Here is a 24,588-nt window from a genome sequence, read left to right on the forward strand (position 1 = left end):
CAGTGGAAACAGTTTCTTCTTATTTACTCTATCAAAACCCTTCATAATTTTAAACGCCTCTATTAAATCTCCCCTTTACCTTTTCTGCTCTAAGGAGAACAATTGCAGCTTCTCCAGTCTTTCCACATAACTGAAGTCCCTCATCCCTGGTACCATTCTAGTAAAGTTCCTCTGCAAGGCCTTGACATCCTTCCTAAAGTGTGGTGCCTAGAATTGGGCACGTGAGAAGTCTTTTGTCTGAAGCCTGTTCGTAATGCACAATACCTAGCAGGAGGAGCTAGTTAGGAAAAGGAAGACACATCCACATGGGGGGGGAAGAGAGAGAAAAATTGAGGAGAAGGTCAGTGAGGATCACCTGACGTTGGCAAAGGTCAGCTTGCCGATGGCTCAACAGAGTAGCTGAACCATACAGAGGAGCGAGTTTGATCCTTGGTCTGTGCTGAGGTAGTTGATCTTGCCCGGCCTGCTCGTAGAGAATGCAACAATTACCGTTTGCAGGCCTGGGTCAGGGAAGGGGACTATTTGTTGTTCATGATCATTGTTCTGACAGGACTGGACAGACTAGATGCAGGAAGGATGTTCCCGATGGTTGGGGAGTCCAGAACCAGGGGTCACAGTCTAAGGATAAGGGGTAAGCCATTTAGGACAGAAATGAGGAGGAATTTCTTCACCCAGAGAGTGGTGAACCTGTGGAATTCTCTACCACAGAAGGCAGTTGAGGCCAATTCATTAAATATATTCAAGAAGGAGTTGGATATATTTCTTAAGGCTAAAGGGATCAAGGGATATGGGGAGAAAGCAGGGACAGGGTACTGAGTTTGGATGATCAGCCATGATCGCATTGAATGGCGGAGCAGGCTCGAGGGGCCGAATGGCCTTCTCCTGCTCCTATCTTCTATGTTTCTATGTCCAATATTACTTACTGGAAGCACATGATTGGTTGTTGTGTGGGGGCAGGATTAGGCTTGACTGCCATGTCTCAGTAGCTGCATAGCCCATTGAAACTCAACAGCAACAACAACGCATTTATATAGCGCCTTCAATGTAGCAAAAGGTCCTAAGGCGTTTGTAGGAGTTTCGCAAAATTCCCCTGAAAACAAGAGAAACATTGGTCCACATCGTGGATGAAGATTTATGTGTTTTGAATTGCCTCTGGGTCAGATCAATGTTTTAAAGCATGCTCAGAACCACGAAAGACTGCTGAGCTGGGCTGAGCTGGACTACAACGGAATCGAGGAAATTCATGGAAGTATTCACACACATTGAGAAGAATATCTTGATTAAAACTTGTGCTTTTGAGCCCGGTCAAACACAGAGGTTTACAGCTTGTAATGTGTTTGTGTGAAAGACCTGTCAATGAAACCAGGGAGGTCAGGAGTTGCCCACTTGACCCGAGGCCACAGAGACAGGTTGTTATGGCTGGCTATGATTCAGCAACCAATCACAGTCCTTTTTTTATGTACTGGCCAGACAGAACGGCAGGAGCATGAAAGACCTGTCAATCAAAGCAGGGAGGTCAGGAGTTGCCCACTTGACCCAAAGCCAATTATGGCTGGCTATGTTTAAACAAGCAATTCAGCAACCAATCACAGTCCTTTTGTTTGTGTACTGGAACTTTAGGCGGGAATTTTTCCAGACAGAACGGCAGCAGCACACAGGTATAAAGATAGCTACTGAGAAGCTATCTGCCCTCTTTTTACTTCACTGGACCACAGGTGAGCAGAGTGTTCTGACTCCTCAACAAGACAACCTAGCAAGGAGTTTGGGGTGGTGATTTAAGGGAATTGCTAAGATTGTTTAAATAACATTGTAGCCATTGTATCCCTCGTTTTTGCCGTCTGTACCCCCTTGTTATATAGTTTTACTGCATTTACTGCGTTCGTGTGGTACAGTTTATATGTGATTATGGTTCTTTAGTTTAATAAATTTTGACTTTGCTCATATCCAAACCAATTGTCCGCTTTAACATCATTAATTGTAAGTCCTCCAGTCAGAACTGAAAGGTGGGGTAGCGATTCGGAACCGCTGTTAAAATTGGTTTACAGTGCAGCAGGCAAAAAGGCTGCTGGCCAGGTATGTTACCATAAACCAGGTAATAGATGCCCCCCCTACACGTTTCACTGGAGCGTAATCAGACAAAAATTGACACCAAGCCAATGTTAGGGCAGGTGACCAAAAGCTTGGTCAAAGAGTTAGGTTTTAAGGAGGGTCTTGAAGGAGCAGAGAGAGAGGCAGAGAAGATTAGGGGTAGAATTCCAGAGTTTAGGGCCTAGACAGCTGAATACATGGCCGCCAATGTTGGTGTGAAGGAAGTGGGGATGATGGACAAGAGGCCAGAGTTGGAGGAACGCAGAGCTCTCGGAGGGTTGTTCTCACTGTCAAAGCTCACAGCTGAATAATGGCCTAAGATACTGAGGGTGCCCAGCAGAATCATATCCAAACAAGGACTCAGCATTTTATGGAGAGGTAGGGCATTGGCAAAGGTATGTGACCAGATTACCCACCTGCCTCTTGGTTAATGAATGTTGTTTTTGTGGCAAGGGGAAGGGGTGACGAATCAAGAAGACAAGAAACAAATTATTTCAAAAGGGAGGAGACAGGTAATACAGGCCAAAGTTACTTATCAAACAAATAGGTTGCCAAAACTTATATTAAATCATTTTGAGAAGAAACCACTAACTGCAAGACAATTACAGTCTGATTTTCAAAGCATTTTCCCTGTGGCAAATGTACTTATTTATCAGATGTAGCTGTTAACTATATTTACTCCAATGCTGGTGTGTGCAGTCTGTTTTCAAAACAATTATTGGCAGCAGCACTGAGGCACTGCTTTGAAATCAAGCTATATACAACTGGTCTATAAACACCGCATAATACACCCAGTCATGTCTTTGCACTGAATTATTCTTGCACCTTTTCCTTAAAGGGAAATCATCTCCATCTCGGGATAGAAAGCATTTATCTGAGCAGGGCACCCTTTCACTGCTGGTGAATTAAGATAATATTGGGCTGGATTTTTGTGGTGGAAATAACGGTGTGGCTAACAGTGCTCACCGTTATTAACGTGTAAATCGACAGTAACCTCCAGTGGCCGTGCATGCACAGTTAAACGCGAAGGTCAGAAAGTTGCTGTCCAAGATGCCCGGCTCCTCCAAAAGCTGTGTGAGAATGATATCTTGCCGAGAGACTTGCCATTGAAATACATGGAACGGCGTGAAGTTGCTGTACTTACCTCATAGATATGCACTAAACTCGCCAGAAAAAATTAGAACTTGTCCATTCCAGTGTAAGTAAATTTGTAACAACATGCCATGTCTTAATTACTGCCAATCAACCTCTCTGGCACTACAAAGTAACTTTAACAAGAGTGGAGTCTCATTCTTTCAGATTTTAATTATCGCTGGAGAATTAAAAAAATAAAAAAAGTTTAAATACATTTTTTTTTACTTTCTCTTTCTGTCTCTTTTATCTCTCTCTCTTAAAGCAATCTTCTTTCCCCCTCTTTATTTCACTTGATTTGACACTGAATTAACTATTCTAACTGACACTTCCTGGTTCAGACTCTGCGCTGCTCAGTAACAACTCCTCAATCTGATTGGTTAAGGAGATACACCATTGCTTATCCTGTTCACACAGGTCAGAGATCCCCTGTAGAAGGCACTACACTTTTTTGATAGTTGGCTGATTGGAACGTCCAGTGCAAAAGCCCACAAAAATTCTATGGGCAAGACAAGTGTAACAGTTCGCCACTGAAGGCAAAATCTGGCCCATTGTTTTTGCCATGTCAATGATGCCACAATATTCTCTATTTATTAAACAAAGAGAAAGTAAGTTTCCAAATAGCTTCTGTAACATTACTAGAGGAATGTTGCCCTTTTAACTGCCAATACTGGTGGAGGAATCTGTGATGTGATACTGCACCAACAATTTGACAACTATAGACAGCATGATGGATACCAAGCAATGTTTATCAGGCTGAAATCATTGTGGGTGGCTCTGATGTCATTATAAAGTAAGGCAGATATTTTGAACTGTCGACTGAACCTCAAGATGTCAGCTCTCAAATCAGTTCTACACTTCTGTTCTACCATGAAGTATAGATTTAGATTCATTGCTCTGGAAGTGATGGATGTAATAGTGGACATGGATACACCCACTGAGTTACACCGCATGATTACCAATTGTGACAAAACATAGGGGGAGAAATTCACTATCGCCCCATGTGGGGCGCTAATTTTTAAATGTTAACGCCAGGCGCTAACGATTTCAAACTTCTGAAAAATTCGCCGTTTGCGCTCCAAGTGATCTCCTGGAAGAGTTTCGATCGCCTAGATGGGTCGGAGAGGAATTTCCCAGATTTTTTCTCCCAAATTGGTCATTGGGTTTTTTATCTGGTTTTTCGCCTCTCCCGGGAGATCACATGGGTTCGGGTGGAATGGAGAGTGATAGAAGATTTGAGGTTAGGATCAGATCAGCCATGATCTTATTGAATGGTAGAGCAGGCTCGAGGGGCCGATTGGCCTACTCCTGCTCCTATTTCTTATGTTCTTATGTTCTTATGTTCTAAGAAGGAAGCGGAGCATTAAATCAAATGCACACTTCCTTCTTAGAGCGTAATTGGCAGCAGGCGGGACGGAGACTTCAGCAGCGCTGCACACTGGGCCGTGCAGCCCTGCCGCATTCAAAGGCGCCTTCCCTCCCTTAAAGGGAAGGGCCATCGCGGCAGGCTGTGCAATAGAAAAAATACCTACCTGGGCCACCAAGGCAGCCGCGATCCCGCGCGATCAGCCCATCACTCAAGCAGACCACGGTCAAGAACCCACGAAAAAAAACAGGAACAGGAAAGGTAATTTTTTTTTTACTTATCTCGGCCACCTCCCCTTTAATCATTACCCCCCCGAAGTGGCCGGCTGCCTGATGCACGCCTCCTGCAGCTGTTGGTGTTTTTGACCGGTGCTGCTGCAACGGGTAGAAGTCAATTTTGGGTTCGGGGCGATGCGCATGGCGATGATGTCATGATTTCTGGGCGAAGGAGATCGGGGGTGCAACGCTGCAGCGCCACCGCAAAACACCCGCCGAATATGGCGGGAGTCGATGTTAACGCCGCGCCCGGTCGCAAAGCCATTTGAGCCCCATTAGTGCTGCCTGGAGGCGCTAACGGGAGTCATAAAGGCACCCAATTTTGCCCCCATAATCTCTTGAAAGTGAAAGGTTATACTATGTCACAAGAAGAACTATGACATGCAATTATACAGTGCCTTTAACATAGAGGAACGTCCCAAGGTGCTTCACAGAGATGCAAGGAGAAACGGATACCGAGCCAAAGGAGGAAATGTTAGGAGGGCTGATCAAAGAGAGGTGGGCATTAAGGACAGTCTTAAAGAAAGAGGGGGAGGTGGAGAGCCATAGGAGTAGAGTGAGAGAATTCCAAGAGTGAGGTACCTAGGGATCTGAAAGAAGGCAGCTGCACAAAAGAACAATCAGATAAACATAAGGATGAGCATTTTAAATTGGAGCTGGTGGGGGACCGGGAGCTAATTTAGGTCAGTGAGGTCAGGGTGGATGGGCAACTGGGACTTGGTTCGGGGTAGGATTCAGGAAGTGAAGTTCTGGATGAGCTGAAGTTTATGGAGGGTGAAGAATGGGAGGCCATCCAGGAGGGCATCGAAAAAGCCAAGCCTGGAAGTCACAAAGATAGGGATGAGAGTTCCAATGGCAGATGGGCTGGGGTAGAGGCAGACCTGGCCAATGTTGTGGAAATAGAAGTAGGAAATCTTGGTGGTGGGAAAGATCTGGGGTCAGAAACTCCACTCCAGGTCAAGCAGGATGCCAAAGTTACTAACAGTCTGATTCAATCTGAAATAGTGGTCAGGAAGGGGGATGGAGTCAGCAGGCAGGGGGTAGAGTTTGAAATAACAACAGAAAATGCTGGAAACACTCAGCAGGTCAGGCAGCATCCGTGCATTTTCTGTTATTTCAGATTTCCAGCATCTGCAGTATTTTACTATTGTAAAGGGGTAGAGTTTGTTAGGGCATAGTACCTTTGAACTTTCCAATATCAAGCTGAATATTGGACAGTAAATCTGATAGCACAGAGGCAGCAGTGGGGTTAAGATAGATGGTGGAGAGGTAGAGTTGGGTATCATCATTGTACATTTGGATGTTGACTCCAAGTCTGCAGATGTTGTTGTCAATAATTGACATCAAAGTGACAGTGCTAGGGTGCAGACAGAACCTATTGCTAGAGGTGACCTGGCTACAATTAAATAGCTAACAGTGGAACCAAGTAGGGACAGTTCCACCAAGTTGAACTACAAAGGAGAAGCATTGGAACAGGATGGTGTGATTGACCATGTTGAGGAGGAATAACATAGTCATAGAGAATGTCCTGCGTGACAGTGGTTTGAGCTGTTTTGGTGCGGAGTGATGAGTATTCCAATGCACTCCTTACTTGAACTTTGTAGATGGTGGCGAGCATTTGAGTGACCAGAAGGCGAGCTACTCAATGCAATATACCAAGCCTCTGCCCTACTCTTGTAGTAACGGTATGGCTGGTCCAGTTATGCTTCTGATCAATGGTTACCTCCAAGATGTTAATGGTGGGGGACTTAGCAATGGTGGTGTTGGTGAAGGTCTATGGGAAATGAAAGGGCTTTCTTTCACGGGAGATGGTGGAAAATATAATCAGGTCAGGAGGCTTCAGTAAAGGGCAAGTTTTAAGGTAATTAGAACGAAAACTTACATTTCTACACCACTCCTCATGTACAGAAAGACATCAGTGCGCCTAACAGATTGGAGTAAAAATGTGGATACAAAGCCAAAGTGAGACGGGGAAAAAAGAAAGCTGGAAATGAATTAAGTGGTGGACCAAAAGCACAGCAAAAAATGAGAAATTTTAGGAGGCTTCTGAATATATGGAGGATGGTGGTAGGATTCGAGGAGAGAGCCAGGGAGCAGGGGTGTAATGACTTTGTTACCTCTAGACTTGACTATTCCAATGTACTCCTGGCTGCCCATGTTCTACCCTCCGTAAACTTGAGGTCATCCAAAACTCTGCTGCCCGTGTCCTAACTCACACCAACTCCCGTTCATCCATCTCCACTGTGCTCGCTGACCTACATTGACTCCCGGCTGAGAAACGCCTCGATTTTAAAATTCTCATCCTTGTTTTCAAATGCCTCCTCACCCCTCCCTATCTCTGTAATCTCCTCCAGCCCCACAATCCTCCAAGATATCTGCATTCCTCTAATTCTGGCCTCTTGAACATCCACGATTTTAATTGCTCAACCATTGGTGGCCATGCCTTCAGCTGTCTAGGCCCTAAGCTCTGGAATTCCCTGCCTAAACCTCTCCGCCTCGCTACCTCCCTTTCCTCCTTTAAGACGCTCCTTAAAACCTACCTCTTTAACCAAGCTTTTGGTCGCCTGCCCTAATTTCTCTTTATGTGGCTCGGTGTCAAATTTTTTCTCTTATAATACTCCTGTGAAGCGCCTTGGGACATTTTACTACGTTAAAGACGCTATGTAATTAAAAGTTATTGCTGCTGTCTCTAACTTGTGCTGTACCTGCCCTAGGAGTGTTTGACGGGACACTGTAGAGGGAGCTTTATTCTGTATCTAACCCGTGCTGTACCTGCCCCGGGAGTGTTTGATGGGACAGGGCAGAGGGAGCGCCACCTCCCATATGTGACCAAGTATCTCCTGCTGTTCCTCAAGCTCAGTAATTATGATCTGGAATGAATGAAGCTGGAGATACTTCCTGCAAGTCTGTTCGAACTGGATGTTCAAACCATCCTGGAACTCCCTCATTCAGCAAGATTTCCACAACACAGATCACAGCAGTCTTGTGACTGTTACACTTTTAAATTGAATCTAACTTACTGCTATACACATATAAAAAATGAAACTTATATTACAAAGTCTAAAAATCTTTACAGTGAGCAATTACTTACAATGCATTCATGAGGGCCTGCCTTGACGGGGAATCTGAATTTCACACAAACTGTCCTTTTCATTGCCTTTATCTTTCAGTATGTAGAATTAATTTATATGGTATCGACACACTCCATCATTTTTCTGCAGATGTGTTCACACACTATAACCATGCATGTTGCCTTGGCAACCACTGCCGTACACTGTGATGACACTTCCAGATTGGACAGCTATTGTTCTTCCCTGGTATTTGCACTGATGCATTTTACACAACAACCTAACGTGCAGTTGGAGACCGCATTTGCTATTTTTAATGTTGACGCCCGTTTCCATATATTTCTCCACATTAAAGACCAAAACACTTGGAGAACTGATCAGAGCCCACGCAGAAGTAAATGGAAATAGATATGACTCCCTGGCCCCTGCCCACGCGCCCGAGAAGGAAAAATATCACTTTGTGACAAGTGTGCAGCAACTACAGATTCAATGTTGCGTGGTTTGAGAGCACCTGGTCTGTCGGGGAGCCTACCTGCCCCTTCCTCAGTCAGTGCTAACGCAGCGTGACTTATTCTGGTCATTTCAGTACAGTCAATGCAGAAAGCAACTAAACCTCGCTTCGTCATTTTAATTGAAATATCCATCACAAGTTGAGAGCCTCTTAGCTAATTGAATGCAGGCACTGTGTTATTAAGTCTTGTTTTGCCATTGCTCCAACATTAACAAATTAGACGGTGGCCTTTTAAATAACCTTTCATCAATTCTGCAGTCACAGCACAATTACCAGGATAGAAGTGAATTTGAAAGAGTTCAAAGAATAATAACTATCATCTATTTTTGGATCAGCATTGGATGATGGAGTGTGAAATTTTAGCCTTCCTGCATTCCCATGCATGATTCTAATTAGGAAACAAACCCGGCTGCATTCTTTTGGCTATTTTATAATTTAAAATTCCTTAAGGAGGGTAATTATATACTGAACAGGATTCTAAACGATGATGCAGTCTGTTGCCTCTCAATTACCTTTCTAAAATTGCGAAGAAAGTAAAGCTGGGGTCCCCGAAGTTCACCAGTCTAAGCTCTGCATCTCACAGCATTTGTTCGTGAGTCACTGAGAAAACCTGGCTCAGTGAAATGATGCCAGCCGATTAGTGATTGGCTCTCTCCTTTCAGTCAAAGGGGACTTCTGATTTTGAGCTAATATTGTCATTAGTTAGTTAAATCTTCAAGCATGAAAATTTTTCACGGCTGCACGTCATCCATCATTTCACGTCAGAAGCTGTGCTTATTTAAGGTGTTGAACCAATCACAGGCATTGTCACTGTATTTATAATAAGGCTGTGTGGGTGTTTGTGGGGGGGTGTGGGTGTGAGTGTGCAGAGGTTAAGTCTGTCGTTTTGAAGAGAATAGGGAAGTGTAACATGCAGTTAGTCCACATTAATTCCAATTATCTGATTAATACAAGTGGGGTAATTGTTAGTCTTTGGCTATGTACCGTTAAACGAGCTGGAAAAGCAAACTAAGTACAGCTTACCGTGGCTGGCTTAGAAGAACTGCTGTTAGACCATTAACAAAAAATATGGTAATAAAATCTGTGAAACCATAACATGACTGTAATTTTTTTTTTAATGGAAAAACTGTACTCACTACTAAATACATCACTTGGTGACATTCGTTCTTGTGTTTCTCTTCCTGACAGTATAATACATGACAATTTATCGCAGCTTTAGCGAGTGGGTGTATGGTAATGGACAATCCCAATGCATCAAAAAATAGGTTAATTCACGGTATTCTTTGAATTAAACTTCCACACGTTAATTTTTGTTCTTTTACACCATGAATTAAATGACTTAGAAGGGATGGCATTTCTAATTCATCAAGCGTCAGGAATCTCAAGGGTAAGATGCAACATCATGTTTGCCACCCCCAGCACCAAGAAGCTTTACTTGGAGAACACAATAGACTTGGCTCAAGGGGTAGGAACGTCAAGACTTTTTGTTCCCAGCATAGACTTTTAAAAGCATCAATTTTGTAACTCCAACAGATGCCCCTCCATCAGTCTGGATCTCCTTTCACCCTGGAGCGTCACCAATAGGGAAGTGTGCCACTTAAAACAACAGGGATCACAATTTAAAACTGGCCTGGGAACCCATCTAAAGCTGCCCAACCCACAAGAAAACATCTTACTGGCTGGATTATGTTCATAGCCCATGTGTTTTCAGTATGCTGGCTCTGGATCCTGGGGCTTGAACTTCCAGTGAAATGTACTCCCCACAAATATGCCGTCATCTTCAAGTAGATATTCGTGCTTTATCATAAAAATATCATTGTCCAATCAGTTTTTGCTGATGCAAACCTTTAAAAATCAGAAAAACTGGAGCTCTTTTCACAAGAACAAAGAAGGTTGAGTGGAGATCTGTTAGTGGTGTTTAAAGTTTTGAGGGATTTGGATAAGTCAAATAGGGAACAACTATTTCCACTGGCCAATGAGTCAGTAACGATGGGGCAGAAATTTAGGATCAGCAACAAAAGAATTCAGGGAAAGGTTAGGATAATTTTTAAACACAGAGGGTTGTCAGAACAGCCCACTTCTCACAAGGAGGGTGCGAGTCTGGGTGGGGTAGAGGAACAAGGGGATCTCAGAGTACAAATACACAAATCACTAAAAGTTGCCACACAGGTTAGCAAGGCCATAAAAAAAGCAAACCAAGCACTAGGGTTTATTTCGAGAGGGATAAAACTGAAAAGTAGGGAAGTTATGTTAAACCTGTATCGAACCTTGGTTAGACCACACTTGGAGTACTGCATACAGTTCTGGTCACCATATTATAAAAAGGATATAGAGGCATAGAAGAGGGTGCAGAGAAGGTTTACAAGGATGATATGAGAAATGCGAGGATATACATATCAGGAAAGGATGAACAGGCTGGGTCTCTTTTCTCTTGAAAAAAGAAGGCTGAGGGGTGACCTAATAGAGGTCTTTAAAATTATGAAAGGTTTTGATAGAGTGGATACAGAGAGAGAATGTTTCCACTTGTGGGGAAGAGCAAAACTAGAGGCCATCAATATAAGATAGTCACCAAGAAATCCAACAGGGAATTCAGAAGAAACTTCTTACCCAGAGAGTGGTGAGAATGTGGAACTCGCTACCACAGGGAGTGGTTGAAGCGAATAGTATAGATGCATTTAAGGGGAGGCTAGACAAGCATATGAGGGAAAAGGGAATAGAGGGTTATGCTGACAGATTTAGATGAGGAAAGATGTGAGGAGGCTCGAGTGGAGCATAAACACCGGCATGGGCTGGTTGGGCCGAATGGCCTGTTTCTGTGCCGTATATCCTATGTAATCCTATGTAGAAACATGGAATGCCCTACCAGAAACACTGGTGGAAGCATAACCCATAACAGCTTTTAATAAAGTGGATAAATATTTGAACAGAAAATGTTTATGGGTATGTGCAATGGGCAGGGGAACGGGACTAAGTGATAGGTCTTTTAGAGAGCTGCCAGGGGCCTAGTAGGCTAAACAGCCTCCTCCTGTGCTGCGAGATTCTATGACAGTACACGCTAAGTGTAGACTCTGATACTGACAGTAATTTTAGGGCAGAGATAAGACCGTATCAAGGCAGATTAAGTCACCCTGATTTTGTTCCAGTAATGCAATTAGATTGATTTTGGATCGGAGAGTTCACAGCCTCTGTTGGGCAGTTTATACATCCATTGCAAACTGAGTGGGCAGACTGAGCAATTCTGTGTAACTGCAACATGCTGCATTGTGAAAAGTTTTGCAGAGACCTTTGTTGTTCTGTAGCATTTTACTCCATAAAACAAAACATTTGAAAAACACTCACAGTAAGAATTATGACAGAAGTACTGTAGTACTTTTCACACAGGCATTGCAGGTAGGGTTGCCAATTCTGGTTGAACGAGTTCCTGGAAGTTTCATCACATGACATCCCACCTCCAACCGCCCCGCCCAGTCAAACGACCTTTTATGCCATCTCCAATATTTTTTATCTATATATATAAAACGGTTGGTCCGTCTGTCTTTCTATCTTTCTGTCTGTCTGTTTGTCTTTCTGTCTGTTTGTCTGTCTGTCTATCTGTCTGTCCGGCTATACAATCAAATGTTATAGAGCGTACCTACACACATGTTATATCAAAAGAAAGCTTATCATTAGGGGAGTCTAATAGGCATATTTACTTCTTGGTCAGACAAAAATTGTTCAGACAGTATACAAAAAAGTTTCAAAAATGGCAACATTCTGCTCATTAGCGTTGAGTGATGTGATGGTTGACCAATCGTACAGGGGATTAACCTGATGGTTGACCATTCGGTGCGTCATGGGGGGTGTTTCCTTGCGTGTGTGGGCGGGCCTTATCCTTCTGAGCTGAGGTGAGTGGCCGCCATCTTGATTCCTAACGATTTATTTTTCCCACTTTCTGTGTGTTTATTTTTCCCACTTTCTGTGTGTGTGGAGGGGAAATTGTTTTTAAAAAAAGTAAATTAATTTGTAAATATTTTTTCTAAGCTGATTCATTTTCCTACCTTTCACCCTCTTTTTTTCCTCTTGACTCGCTACCTCCGCCGGGCGCCGCAACCTTGGAGGCTTACCCCACCTGCAGGCCGCGAAGCCTCGGCCTCTCCTAGCCAGCCACGCCCGAGCTAGGCACCGCCCGTCCCGCCCCGCGATCGCCGCCATCTTGGTAAAGGTTGGCGGCGCAGGACTGGGCTGAGCGTAGCCATCTCTGTCATCTTAGTAAAGGCTGGCGGGGCGGAAGTCAGCGCGCGCGTCAACGTCGGCCCGGAGCGCGACCTGAGCTAAGGTGAGTCCGGCCGGCCTCACGCGCTAGGCCGCGCACCGGCCGGCCCTGAGGCGCTGATCTGCGGAGGGGGAGGGAGGGAGAGGAGAGGGGAGAGGAGGGGGGGGAGGGAGGGAGAGGAGAGGGGGGGAGGGAGGGAGAGAAGAGAGGGAGGGAGAGAGCTAAGGTGAGTCCGGCCGGGCCTCTCGCGCTAGGCCGCACACCGGCCGGCCCTAAGGCGCTGATCTGCGGAGGTGGAGGGAGGGAGAGGAGAGGGGGGGAGCGAGGGAGAGGAGGGGGGGAGGGAGGGAGAGGAGAGGGGGGAGGGAGGGAGAGGAGAGGGGAGGGGGGAGGGAGGGAGAGGAGAGGGGGGAGGGAGGGAGAGGAGGCAGGGAAGGAGAGGGGGGGAGGGAGGGAGAGGGGGGAGGGAGGGAGGGAGAGGGGGTGGGAGGGAGAGGAGAGTGGGGAGGGAGGGAGAGGAGAGAGGGAGGGAGAGGAGAGAGAGAGGAGAGGGGGAGGGAGAGGAGAGGGGGAGGGAGGGAGAGGAGAGGGAGGGAGAGGAGAGGGGGACGGAGAGAGCGGAGAGGGGGAGGGAGAGGAGAGGGGGAGGGAGGGTGAGGAGAGGGGCAGGGAGGGAGAGGAGAGGGGAGGGAGGGAGAGAGAGTAAAGCAGGGAGAGACAGGGGGAGGGAGAGAGAGAGGGTGAGGGAGGGAAAGAGTGAGGGGGTGGGTGAGGGAGGGAAAGAGTGAGGGGGTGGGACAGGGAGGGAGAGCTCGCCTTCTTCCTTCCTTCCTTCCTTCGCAGGGGTCGATCGGGCCAGGCCTGAAGCGCTCCTTCCACCCCTTTCTCTCCAGGCTAATCCCGAACTAAATCCACCAGTCTCTCTCTCTCTCTATCCCCCCGTCTCTCTCTTCTCCCCCCCAGTCTCTCTCTTCTCCTTCCAGTCTCTCTCTCTCTCTCTTCCAACAACAACATGCCCTCAAAAAACCCTCGGCACCACCGGGCACTCCAGCTAGTATCTATATATATAAAACGGTTGGTCTGTCTGTCTTTCTGTCTGTTTGTCTTTCTGTCTGTTTGTCTGTCTGTCTGTCTGTCCGGCTATACAACCAAAAGTTATAGAGCGTACCTACACACATGTTATATCAAAAGAAAGCTTATCATTAGGGGAGTCTATTAGGCATATTTACTTTTTGGTCAGATAAAAATTGTTCAGACAGTATACAAAAAAGTTTCAAAAAATGGCAACATTCCGCTTATTAGCGTTGAGTGACGTGATGGTTGACCAATCGTACAGGGGATTAATCTGATGGTTGACCAATCAGTGCGTCACAGGAGGCATTTCATTGCATGTGTGGGCGGGCCTAATCCTTCTGAGCTGAGGTGAGTGGTGGCCATCTTGATTCCTAACTCTTGATTTATTTTTCCCACTTTGTGCATGTGTGGAGGGGATTTTTGGAGCAAGTTGAGGTGGGGAAGTGTTTCCCCGGCAGCGGCCATCTTAATCCTAACTCTTGGTTTATTTTTCCCACTTTGTGTGTGTGTGGAGGGGATTTTGGGAGCGAGTTGAGCTGGCGAAGGGTTTCCCTGGCAACCGGGCCCAGGCCTCTCTCACAGCCTGTAGCCCCTCAGGAGGGCGGGGGGGGGAGGGTTACCCCGGCAACCGGCGGCATCTCACTCTCCCCCCCCAGTCTCTCTCTCTCTCTTTCCCGCGCAGTCCAAAAGCCCGGGGGAAGAGGGAAGCGAGCAGGTGAGCGGCGGCGTCTCACTCTTTCTTCCCCGCGCAGCCCGAAAGCCCGGGGGAAGAGGGAAGCGAGCAGGTGAGCGGCGGCGTCTCTCTCTCCCCCCCTCAACTGCAGCGAAAGGCATTCGTCTGCCGCCCGGCCAACCGGGTCCAAAGGCCCGCCGCGTTAACGATAAGGAACCCCGGGCTTGCTTCGGAGCGATAGGCACCCGGCCTCCCGATGTCAGACTAACTCCGTTCTGGTACCGGAAAGGAGGGAGAGATAGGGGGAGGGAGGGAGGGAGAGGGGAGGAGGGAGGGAGGGAGAGGGGAGGAGGGAGGGAGGGAGGGAGAGGGGAGGGAGGGAGAGGGGTGAGGAGAGGGGCAGGGAGGGAGAGGAGAGGGGAGGGAGGGAGAGAGAGTAAAGCAGGGAGAGACAGGGGGAGGGAGAGAGAGAGGGTGAGGGAGGTAAGGAGTGAGGGGGTGGGAGAGGGAGGGAGAGCTCGCCTTCTTCCTTCCTTCCTTCCTTCCTTCGCAGGGGTCCATCGGGCCAGGCCTGAGGTGCTCCTTCCCCCCCTCTCTCTCCAGGCTAATCCCGAACTAAATCCAGCAGTCTCCATCTCTCTCTTCCCCCCGTCTCTCTCTCTCTCTTCTCCCCCGTCTCTCTCTTACCCCGTCTCTCTCTTCCCCCGTCTCTCTCTTCTCCCCCGTCTCTCTCTTTTCCCCCCAGTCTCTCTCTCTGTCACTCCCCCATCTCTCTCTCTCTCTTCCCCCGTCTCTCTCTCTCTCTTCCCCCCATCCTCTCTCTCTCTCTCTCTTCCCCCCATTCTCTCTCTCTTTCTCTCTCTTCCCCCCAGTCTCTCTCTTTCTCTCTCTTCCTCCCAGTCGCTCTCTCCCCCCTAGTCTCTCTCTTCTCCCCCCAGTCTCTCTCTCTCTCTCTTCCAACAACAACATGCCCTCAAAAAACCCTCGGCACCGCCGGGCACTCCAGCTAGTCTATATATATAAAAACGGTCTGTCTGTCTTTCTGTCTGTTTGTCTTTCTGTCTGTCTTTCTGTCTGTCCAGCTATACAATCAAAAGTTATAGAGTGTACTTACACATATGTTATATCAAAAGAGAACTTATCACTAGGGGAGTCTAATAGGCATATTTACTTTTTGGTCAGACAAAAAGTGTTCAGACAGTATACAAAAAAATTTCAAAAAACAGGAACATTCCGCTCATTAGCGTTGAGTGACGTGATGGTTGACCAATCGTACAGGGGATTAACCTGATGGTTGACCAATCGGTGCATCATGGGGGGCGTTTCACTGCATGTGTGGGCGGGCCTAATCCTTCTGAGCTGAGGTGAGTGGCCGCCATCTTGATTCCTAACAATTTATTTTTCCCACTTTCTGTGTGTTTATTTTTCCCACTTTCTGTGTGTGTGGAGCGGAAATTGTTTTTAAAAAAAGTAAATTAATTTGTAAATATTTTTTCTAAGCTGATTAATTTTCCTACCTTTCACCCTCTTTTCCCTCTTGACTCGCTACCTCCGCCGGGCGCCGCAACCTTGGAGGCTTACCCCACCTGCAGGCCTCGAAGCCTCGGCCTCTCCTAGCCAGCCACGCCCGAGCTAGGCACCACCCGTCCCGCCCCGCGATCGCCGCTATCTTGGTAAAGGCTGGCGGCGCGGGACTGAGCCGAGCGTAGCCATCGCCGCCACCTTAATAAAGGCTGGTGGGGCGGGAGTCAGCGTGCGCGTCAACGTCGGCCCGGAGCGCGACCTGAGCTAAGGTGAGTCCGGCCGGGCCTCACGTGCTAGGCCGCGCATCGGCCGGCCCTGAGGCACTGATCCGCAGAGGTGGAGGGAGGGAGAGGAGAGGGGGGGAGGGAGGGAGAGGAGAGGGGGTGGAGGGAGGGAGAGGAGAGGGGGGAGGGAGGGAGAGGAGAGGGGAGGGGGGAGGGAGGGAGAGGAGAGGGGGGAGGGAGGGAGAGTAGAGGGGGAGGGAGAGGAGAGGGGGGAGGAAGGGAGAGGAGAGGGGGGAGGGAGGGAGAGGAGAGGGGGGAGGGAGGGAGAGGGGGAGGGAGGGAGAGGAGAGAGGGAGGGAGAGGAGAGAGGGAGGGAGGGAGGGGAGAGGAGAGGGGGAGGGAGGGAGAGGAGAGGGGGAGGGAGGAAGAGGAGAGGGGGAGGGAGGGAGAGGAGAGGGGGAGGGAGGGAGAGGAGAGGGGAAGGGAGGGAGATGAGAGGGGAGGGAGAGGAAAGGGGGAGGGAGGGAGAAGAGAGGGGGAGGGAGGGGGAGGAGAGGGGGAGGGAGGGAGAGGCGAGGGGGAGGGAGGGAGAGTGAGGAGAGGGGCAGGGAGGGAGAGGGGAGGGAGGGAATGAGTGAGGGGGTGGTACAGGGAGGGAGAGCTCGCCTTCTTCCTTCCTTCCTTCCTTCGCAGGGGTCGATCGGGCCAGGCCTGAGGCGCTCCTTCCCCCCCTCTCTCTCTAGGCTAATCCCAAACTATATCCAGCAGTCTCTCTCTCTCTCTCTCTTCCCCCCCGTCTCTCTCTTCTCCCCCAGTCTCTCTCTTCTCCCCCCAATCTCTCTCTCTCTCTTCCCCCCCCATCTCTCTCTTCTCCCCCCAGTCTCTCTCTCTCTCTCTTCCAACAACAACATGCCCTCAAAAAACCCTCGGCACCGCCGGGCACTCCAGCTAGTGACTAATAAACAAGTATTCAAATAATTTTTTTTTTTAAAGCACCATTTATTTTGAATGCCCCTATGATGTTTCTCCTGAGTTACTCGCAGCAGTGACCAGGAGATGAATCTTTAATTCCTGGATACTCCGAGACAATCCTGGAGGTTGGCAACAATGTTCCCTATAGGGCGTGCGGTCAAGCAGCCGCGCACGTCTCTGCCGGACCCATGCAGCCAGGGACCGGCTTTTTCAATGTAAAGTTTTGCACTGTGCGAAACTGTGAATGGGCCGCGCAGCCCCTTAAAGGGGCCACCCACCCAAAAAAATAAGAGGGAACATTGGTTGGCAACCCTAATTATAGGAGTTACAAGGTCCTTGATTTCCATTCTTTTTTAAGTCATGGAGGTCAGTGATGATGTAATAGTTCAACCCATTTGCCTGGCCTCCATGTCAATCACAGCAAGCTCCTCCTCTCAGCAGAACCGTGCAGGCATTTGGTTTGCAGCAGACATGATTTGTTCCCCTTAAATCACAGAAAAAGTACTAGTTGGAGGCGAATCTCAGCAGGAGGTTTGTGTTTTGAGGAGTGAATGAAGAAGCTCTTTCTTCCTTGCAGGCTTCACGGCTGATTTCCGCCTTCTGCATTAAGCTCACTTTCTGGGCTCTTTCTGTGACCCGCTCCTCCCCCCCCACCCACCCCTGCAGTATCAAGCAGTACAATAACAAAGGATGTTTCACGATGGTGCAATGTGGCCAGCTGCAACTAGACTACCCGATTACATGCCGTCGACTTGGGGAAAGGCGCAACCTTGCACAAGTGCACACAAGCACTGAGACCTACCCACCAGTGAGATGTGTAGTAAATGAACAGCGGTGATGGGATGGCCAACTGTTCTCTCACACAAAATGGGCAGTGTCCCAAACACCACTGCAATTGCAGCTCTCAAGCATTATACGCCAGGTCCCGCATGGACTCATGGGGCAGACTGCTCCACTTTTTGGTGAAGGCTGCAGTATAACTTAATGATTATCTTCCACTCATCTTACTGCAGCTCCCTCTTATGCTAGACTCAGTACTCGGTCCAGCTCAATCCCCAACTGAGATCATCATTCAAACAAAAAATGTTAAAAAATTTACATTGTTAAAATGAAAGTCCTACAAAGGGGTTAAAACCCACATTTAAGATGGCTATGAGTTCTGTCTATTGGGATGGGACTCAAGGTAAAAGATAGTAAATAGCATGGAAAAGATAAATCCAGGCTATCAATTCCAATTAAAACATGGCAATAGGACACAGTTCAAACTAATGTATGGTCATTTATTTCATGACGTGCAATGGGCTGACAGGTAGAGTAATGGAAACATAAACCTTGGAATCATTTCTGCCCTTTATATCATCATTGGAAGGATTTGATGTCTTTCTGGATGAGATAGGGTGGATCAAATAGCCTTCCTCATATACATCTATCCTAGTGACCTGATGAAATGAAGCCAGCCTGGCGTACGTGATGGCAGCCAGGAATTTCCTCGAAACTTATGCCAAAGCAACGGCGTAATTATGGCGTAAAGCCAACTTTCAGAGCAAAAGATCGAGGAAATTTGCGTGACTTATGTCGGTTTTTATGCTACGTCCGAGTTACCGCGATCTTTTGTGCTGATTGGTGAAACCTTTACCAAAAACCTCCTACTGCTCATTAACATAGCTCTGTCCGCACCCCTGCCCCCACAGCCCCCCACTCCTCCCCCTACAAAAGACCAGAGAATGTAAGTTTCCTGCTTTCCTGGTGAATTTTTAAAGCTCTTTTTATAATAACTCCTCACTGGGACCTACACTCTATCTACAGCACCTTTGAAAGCATTTTCTTTTGGCATCAGAACAAGTCACATTAAAATTCTAAAGCTTCCAGGATTGCATTTTCATAAACTTTCTGTGCCGAATGTACATCAGTGATATTTGATATCTTCAAACTTTAACTTTCATACATAAAGAGGGACTTAAAGGAATATGGTTTGAGTTCCACGCTCTCCTCGGGGCTCGACTTTTTATGCTCATCTCCGCTTGTTTGAGCTGTTTTTTTTTAAACATACCAATGAGATTGGGAGGAAATTTTGGCATAAATCGGCATAGAAACCAGTGTAAATCTTGACGTAACTTGCTGGTTTGGCCATTTCAGGGAATTCCAGGCTGATGTGTACCTTGCAACATTTCATTATATGGCTGCTTCATTGAACACTGGGCGCATATTATGGGAGCCAGATGTGTCAGATAAATGCATCGTATAAACACTGAAGCATGATCGATATCGTACCCCCGCCACCCCAACTCCTTCCCTAGCACGTACCTTGCAAATGCAGTCTGCTCTCAGGACTCTGCAGTAGAACTGAACTCACCGAGTCAAGGTTCTCATAGCTGCTGCACCCCAAAGGTCCAGTCCGAGTCTCTGTCACCTGCAACAAAGAAACATTTTACACTACAAAATCAGCACAATCTCAAATAATCAAGTTGAACCTATCCCTGTGTGCGCCAAAGAACGACTCCCAACTCTGGTTGACTGTATTCCCGGAGGTTTCCACTGGCCTCCTGCCTCCAACTGTGCCACTCACACGCTCCCGCCGTTGATCGCCTGACATGTCCATCCTCTCAGAGAACCGCCTTGGCAATTGAAAAGCGAAAAGCGTAGTCATTACCCAATTGAGTGATTCTTGACCGTCAGTCAAACAGCCTTTTGCCCCCCTCTCCAATATCTTTATAACTAATAGACAGTTTCTTCAATGAAAACGAAAGAAATACATAATTTTTTAATGCTCCAGTGATTTTTCCAGGGTTGCTTGTACCAGTGTCCTGGAGATTAATCTTCAATTCCTGGAGACTCCGGGGCAATCCTGGAGGGCTGTCAACCCTAACTCCCACGTGGGGACCATAAACGTGGCAGATTTGATGATGAGTAGCTTGGGAACTGTGAGAAGTATACATTTCGTAGGCTTTTCCGTAGAATAGGCCTTTTAGATTGAAAGTTGTTATTGTCAGCAGCTTGTGTGACTGTCCTTGTACACCTATGTCAGAAGACATTTTGTCTACTGTGGTTATCTTATGTTATTGGATCATAACGTGGGAATTGTTGGTTGACTGTGTCTGCTTACCTTGGAATGTGTGAGAATGGTTCGGAGGCCGCTTGGCTCAGGGAAACATTGAAATCTATTGACATTCAGGCACAAAAGCAGGCTCAAGCTCCCATAATATATTGAGTGATTTAATGTATATAAGACTGATGTAAAGCATAGAATATTAGAACATTCTCGGATCGGAACTGGACACGCTCAAGTGTTACCACAAGGCCATTCGAGATCAAACACCAAGAAACCTTGTAGAGGTTGACAGATTATATCTCTCTTATTTTACTATGCTATAAATATTATCTTTGTATTTTAACTTTGTACTTCTTGTATTGTAGCTTCTTTTATACTGTAACTATAATAAAACATATGAGGCGGGGAAATTCATTGACGCTCCCTTTGGGGTGCTAACTTCACCCCGGCGCTTCTTTTAGCGCCCCGAAAAAGTTAGCACCCCTGCGTCGTAAATTCAGAAGTAGCGCCCCAAGCAGGAGGCGGGGCACTACTGGAAGTGCTTCCCCTCCCTCTTGGGGCACTACCAGTGAATATCGCATCGCTATGTGCAACAGCGCCACACGCATCGGCACGTAGTGCTGTGGTACTGCAGGCCTCCCTCCCCTGATTAAAGGAGTGCCGGGCTGAGCGATCGCGGCCGGCACCCCGAATATAAGAGGGGAAGGCGGCAGGTGCTGGCAGGCGGCCAGGAAAAAAATGGCCGCCCGACACCTGCCCCTTTAATATCGCTGCCACTGCTGCAAAAACGCCACCCTGATCCTGTCGGGCATATCGTCCGGCGATAGTTCAGGGGGCGCAGCCGAAGTTTGCGGCCAGCGCATGAGCGGGGCGCTGCGCACAACGATGACGCCACCCATTGAATTTCGTGGGAGGCGTTAGTGGCGCCATGCCTGGGCGCTAGGGGCTTTGAGCCCCGTTAGCTTGCCCCGGGGGTGCTAATGGAAGGCGTAAAGCAACCCAATTTCCCCCCCATGTACTTTGTATAAGGCTCCCTCTAGTCTTTAAGCACCAAAGATCAAATCTAATTGAACTTACTCACATAATAAATCAAATCTCAGACGCTCAAAATGGCTGTTTTCTATTGTAGAGGTTGCATTAATCTTTGAAGAAGAGCGAGCAATTCAAATTCCCTCCCCGCGTCCTGATGGGGCTCGACTTGCCAAGCTGTGGTCATCCAAGTCACCCAAATCTGTGCCTACAGCCTCAGCCACAATGAAAGGCCCGTTTCATTACACTGAGACTTCAGGCCCAATCACGCTGCTCCTGCTCGGCTGAACGTGGATGAAGCATAAACACATCTTAAGGTATGCCCCGCCAATCAAGCTGCAGGCTATAATTAAGCATTTTTTCTTGTCCAATGCTCTGTTGGCTCGTTTCAATGTCAGTTTGGCTAATCTAGCTGGCACCTGATCCAGTCATTTTCAGCAGGTCTGCGAGGATATAGATTACCATCATAAAAATGTGGAAAACTGGAAATTCGGAATAGGTCAGGGAAAACTAATTAAAGAATTCATGCACGACTGAGATAATGCTCTTTTAATTTTCTCTCACATTCAACGTAGGCTTCAATAATTTTGAACAGAAAAGCAGGAAAATGGATGGAGTCTCTTTAAGCACGAGTTCCACTTCTGATCTAAATAGGAAAGATCAATGACAGAGATTTTCTCTTCACAGCTCAAAGCACACAGACACGTTTAGTATCATTTTGTATTCATCCAAAATTGTAGAGAAATTGCAGTACCTCTTCTCTCACTATGTAGCAAACTTGTTCTAGTAAAGACACTAGTAGAGAGGCAGTTCACAGACAATTCACCAGGTTAATTCCAGAGATGAGGAGGTTGACTTATGAGGAAACATTGAGCAGGCTGGGCCTATACTCATTGGAATTTAAAAGAATGAGAGGTGATCTTATTGAAACATATAAGGTACCAAGGGGGCTCGACAAGGTAGATGCAGAGAGGATGTTTCCCCTCTTGGGGAAATCTAGAACCCGGGGGCATAGTTTCAGAATAAAAGGGTCGCCCTTTTAGAACTGAGATGAGGAGGAATTTCTTCTCTCAGAGGGTCGTAAATCTGTGGAATTCTCTGCCCCATTAGAGGCTGGGTCATTAAATACATTTAAGGTGCAGATAGACAGATTTTTGCAAGATACGGGAGTGAAGGGTTATGGGGAGCGGGTGGGAAAGTAGCTTTGAGCCCAAGATCAGGCATGATCTTATTGAATGGCAGAGCAGGCTCGAGGGGCCAAGTGGCCTATTCCTGCTCCTGTTTCTTATGTTCTTATAATAAGGCTATTCTATATGCTACCTTCATTAATGAAGCAGCAAGAGCTGTGTGCTTTCTTAGAAGCTGCTGTGCATCAGAAATGCTCGCACAAGGGCTACACATTATAATTGAACTTGGGAATAACATGAACAGTGTGACTGCTAATAACAGCTTTTTCTTTTCAACACAACTGCAATATTTCTCCTGAGGCCATCGCTTTGCTGCAATGAAGTGTTCTGCAAATGCCAAGGTTGGCTTCAGGTCCCGTCCACAAGCAACCCTCCCTCAGCTTTCACTGCACATTTGGCTATGATGTTGGTCGTGTAGGTTAAGAGTTGCCGAGCTACAGTTCTGATTCACATAGGTGTACACGGCAACCTCAAGCGAACCCGTGCAAACAGCTTACAGCCCATTAACAGGGCAATCTTCACATTCAGACGATTGGCTAGATTTTCAACTCATCTCCCGGGCATATAACTGCCGCTGCGAATTGGCCGGGCATTATAGAAATCACCCGATTTTCAATCCCATTGATTTCGGGCAGTTTTTAATAACGGGCGGCCTACCCGCAGCCCCAATTTTTATGCCCGGGTGGCAAGTTAAAAAAATCAACCCCTTGGTACCTACTTACTGCATACAGTGGGCATCCCCAGACTGGACAGTGTATGAGGAAAAATAAATCACTTCATTTCAATTAGATAGAAGATTGTGATAAATCCATGTAGTGGAACAAGGAACTCGAAGAGGCGAAGTATTAGAATTAGTCCGTGTACTTTATTAAACTGCGTAACAAACATACAGGCCTGCATCCTACCATTCCACCCTTGCTGACCTTAACTAGCAGCAGCACCCGCTACAGCACCACCTGGTGGATAACCTTAATCATAACATCCCAGATTACTATAAAGATTACAATCATTAGACGAGAGCTGGTATAAGCTTTCCAAATCCACACGAGAAATACAGCTCTGTAAAAGAAAGAAAAAAGAAAGACTTGCATTTCTATAGCGCCTTTCACAACCACCGGACGTCTCAAAGCGCTTTACAGCCAATTAAGTACTTTTGAAGTGGCATCACTGTTGTAATGTGGGAAACGCGGCAGCAAATGTGCGCACAGCAAGGTCCCACAAACAGCAATGTGATAATGACCAGACAATCTGTTTTTGTTATGTTGGTTGAGGGATAAATATTGGCCAGGACACTGGGGATAACTCCCCTGCATTGTGCCAACCTAAATTAACTTCTGGGTGGCTTTGTGCTATTGAGTCCACACCCACTGTTAACTGGGTGAAAACTCTTTTCCTTAATAAGCCTAACCGCCAGAAGAGAGGAAGATTTCACCCCGTCATTCTGGCCTAGGTTCATATTCAGGGCTCAGAGGTGAATCTGCAGCACCCTTGAACAGTTGTAACTCCTGCACCATTTCTCCAATTTATAATTGCCCTTGATGGTACCAGATTATTAACAATGTAGAAACTACACGTCAGGCTGGTAAATTTTAGAGCTGCTCAATCCCAAATCTTTCACATGAGATGTTAAACCGAGGCCCGTCTGTTGTGTATGTGCCTTTAAGAGAAGAACTGATTCTATACTGCAGTACCGGCAGTGACCACCCCTGTATATAAAGCCATAGCAGGCTTCTGTATTTCAGTCTTGAATTACTCTCTGTTCAGTAAATACCTGTTTTATTGTTCTCCTGCAGTCTGAGTATTATTGATCCTCGGACACTACACTGGCGATGGGCAGGTTTGAACTCACCTGCAGTACTGCATCACCGCACGGGGATGTTTTCCCTGAAGAGAAGGTTCTTGGAGGTCGAAGTCAGAACGGCGGGCGTCGACCGCGGGCAACCGCCCAGGGATCCATTGGAAAGTTGCAGGGGAGGCTGTGGAGAGCTGGGCCTGGCTCCCCAGTCGAGGTGTTCCAGCAAGTCATGCTGGTAGCAGATAGTGCGTTGACCCTCCCGGACTGCGGCGGGCTTGGGCTCGATCGAGCGGCTCTGCAAAGGGGCCGTGCAGCGTCGTCGGGAGGAAGAGAGAGAGAGAGGGTGGAGCGCACAGGGCGCGGTCGGTGC

At 47.2% G+C, this 24,588-nt stretch overlaps 1 protein-coding gene across 1 annotated transcript in view; it reads right to left on the reverse strand.

Moving 5' to 3' along the window:
- brinp1 (bone morphogenetic protein/retinoic acid inducible neural-specific 1) overlaps positions 1-24,588 on the reverse strand; it is a 465,818-nt gene that overhangs the window by 45,797 nt on the left and 395,433 nt on the right. The window contains exon 5 of the mRNA XM_085965843.1: positions 19,463-19,568. Within this exon, the coding sequence (XP_085821969.1) occupies positions 19,463-19,568 (106 nt within the window). The remainder of the gene's footprint in view (positions 1-19,462; positions 19,569-24,588) is intronic.

Source organism: Somniosus microcephalus, chromosome 23 (assembly GCF_052327205.1).
Source record: "Somniosus microcephalus isolate GS21.2 chromosome 23, FLI_Smic_1.0, whole genome shotgun sequence".
Taxonomy (NCBI): domain Eukaryota; kingdom Metazoa; phylum Chordata; class Chondrichthyes; order Squaliformes; family Somniosidae; genus Somniosus; species Somniosus microcephalus.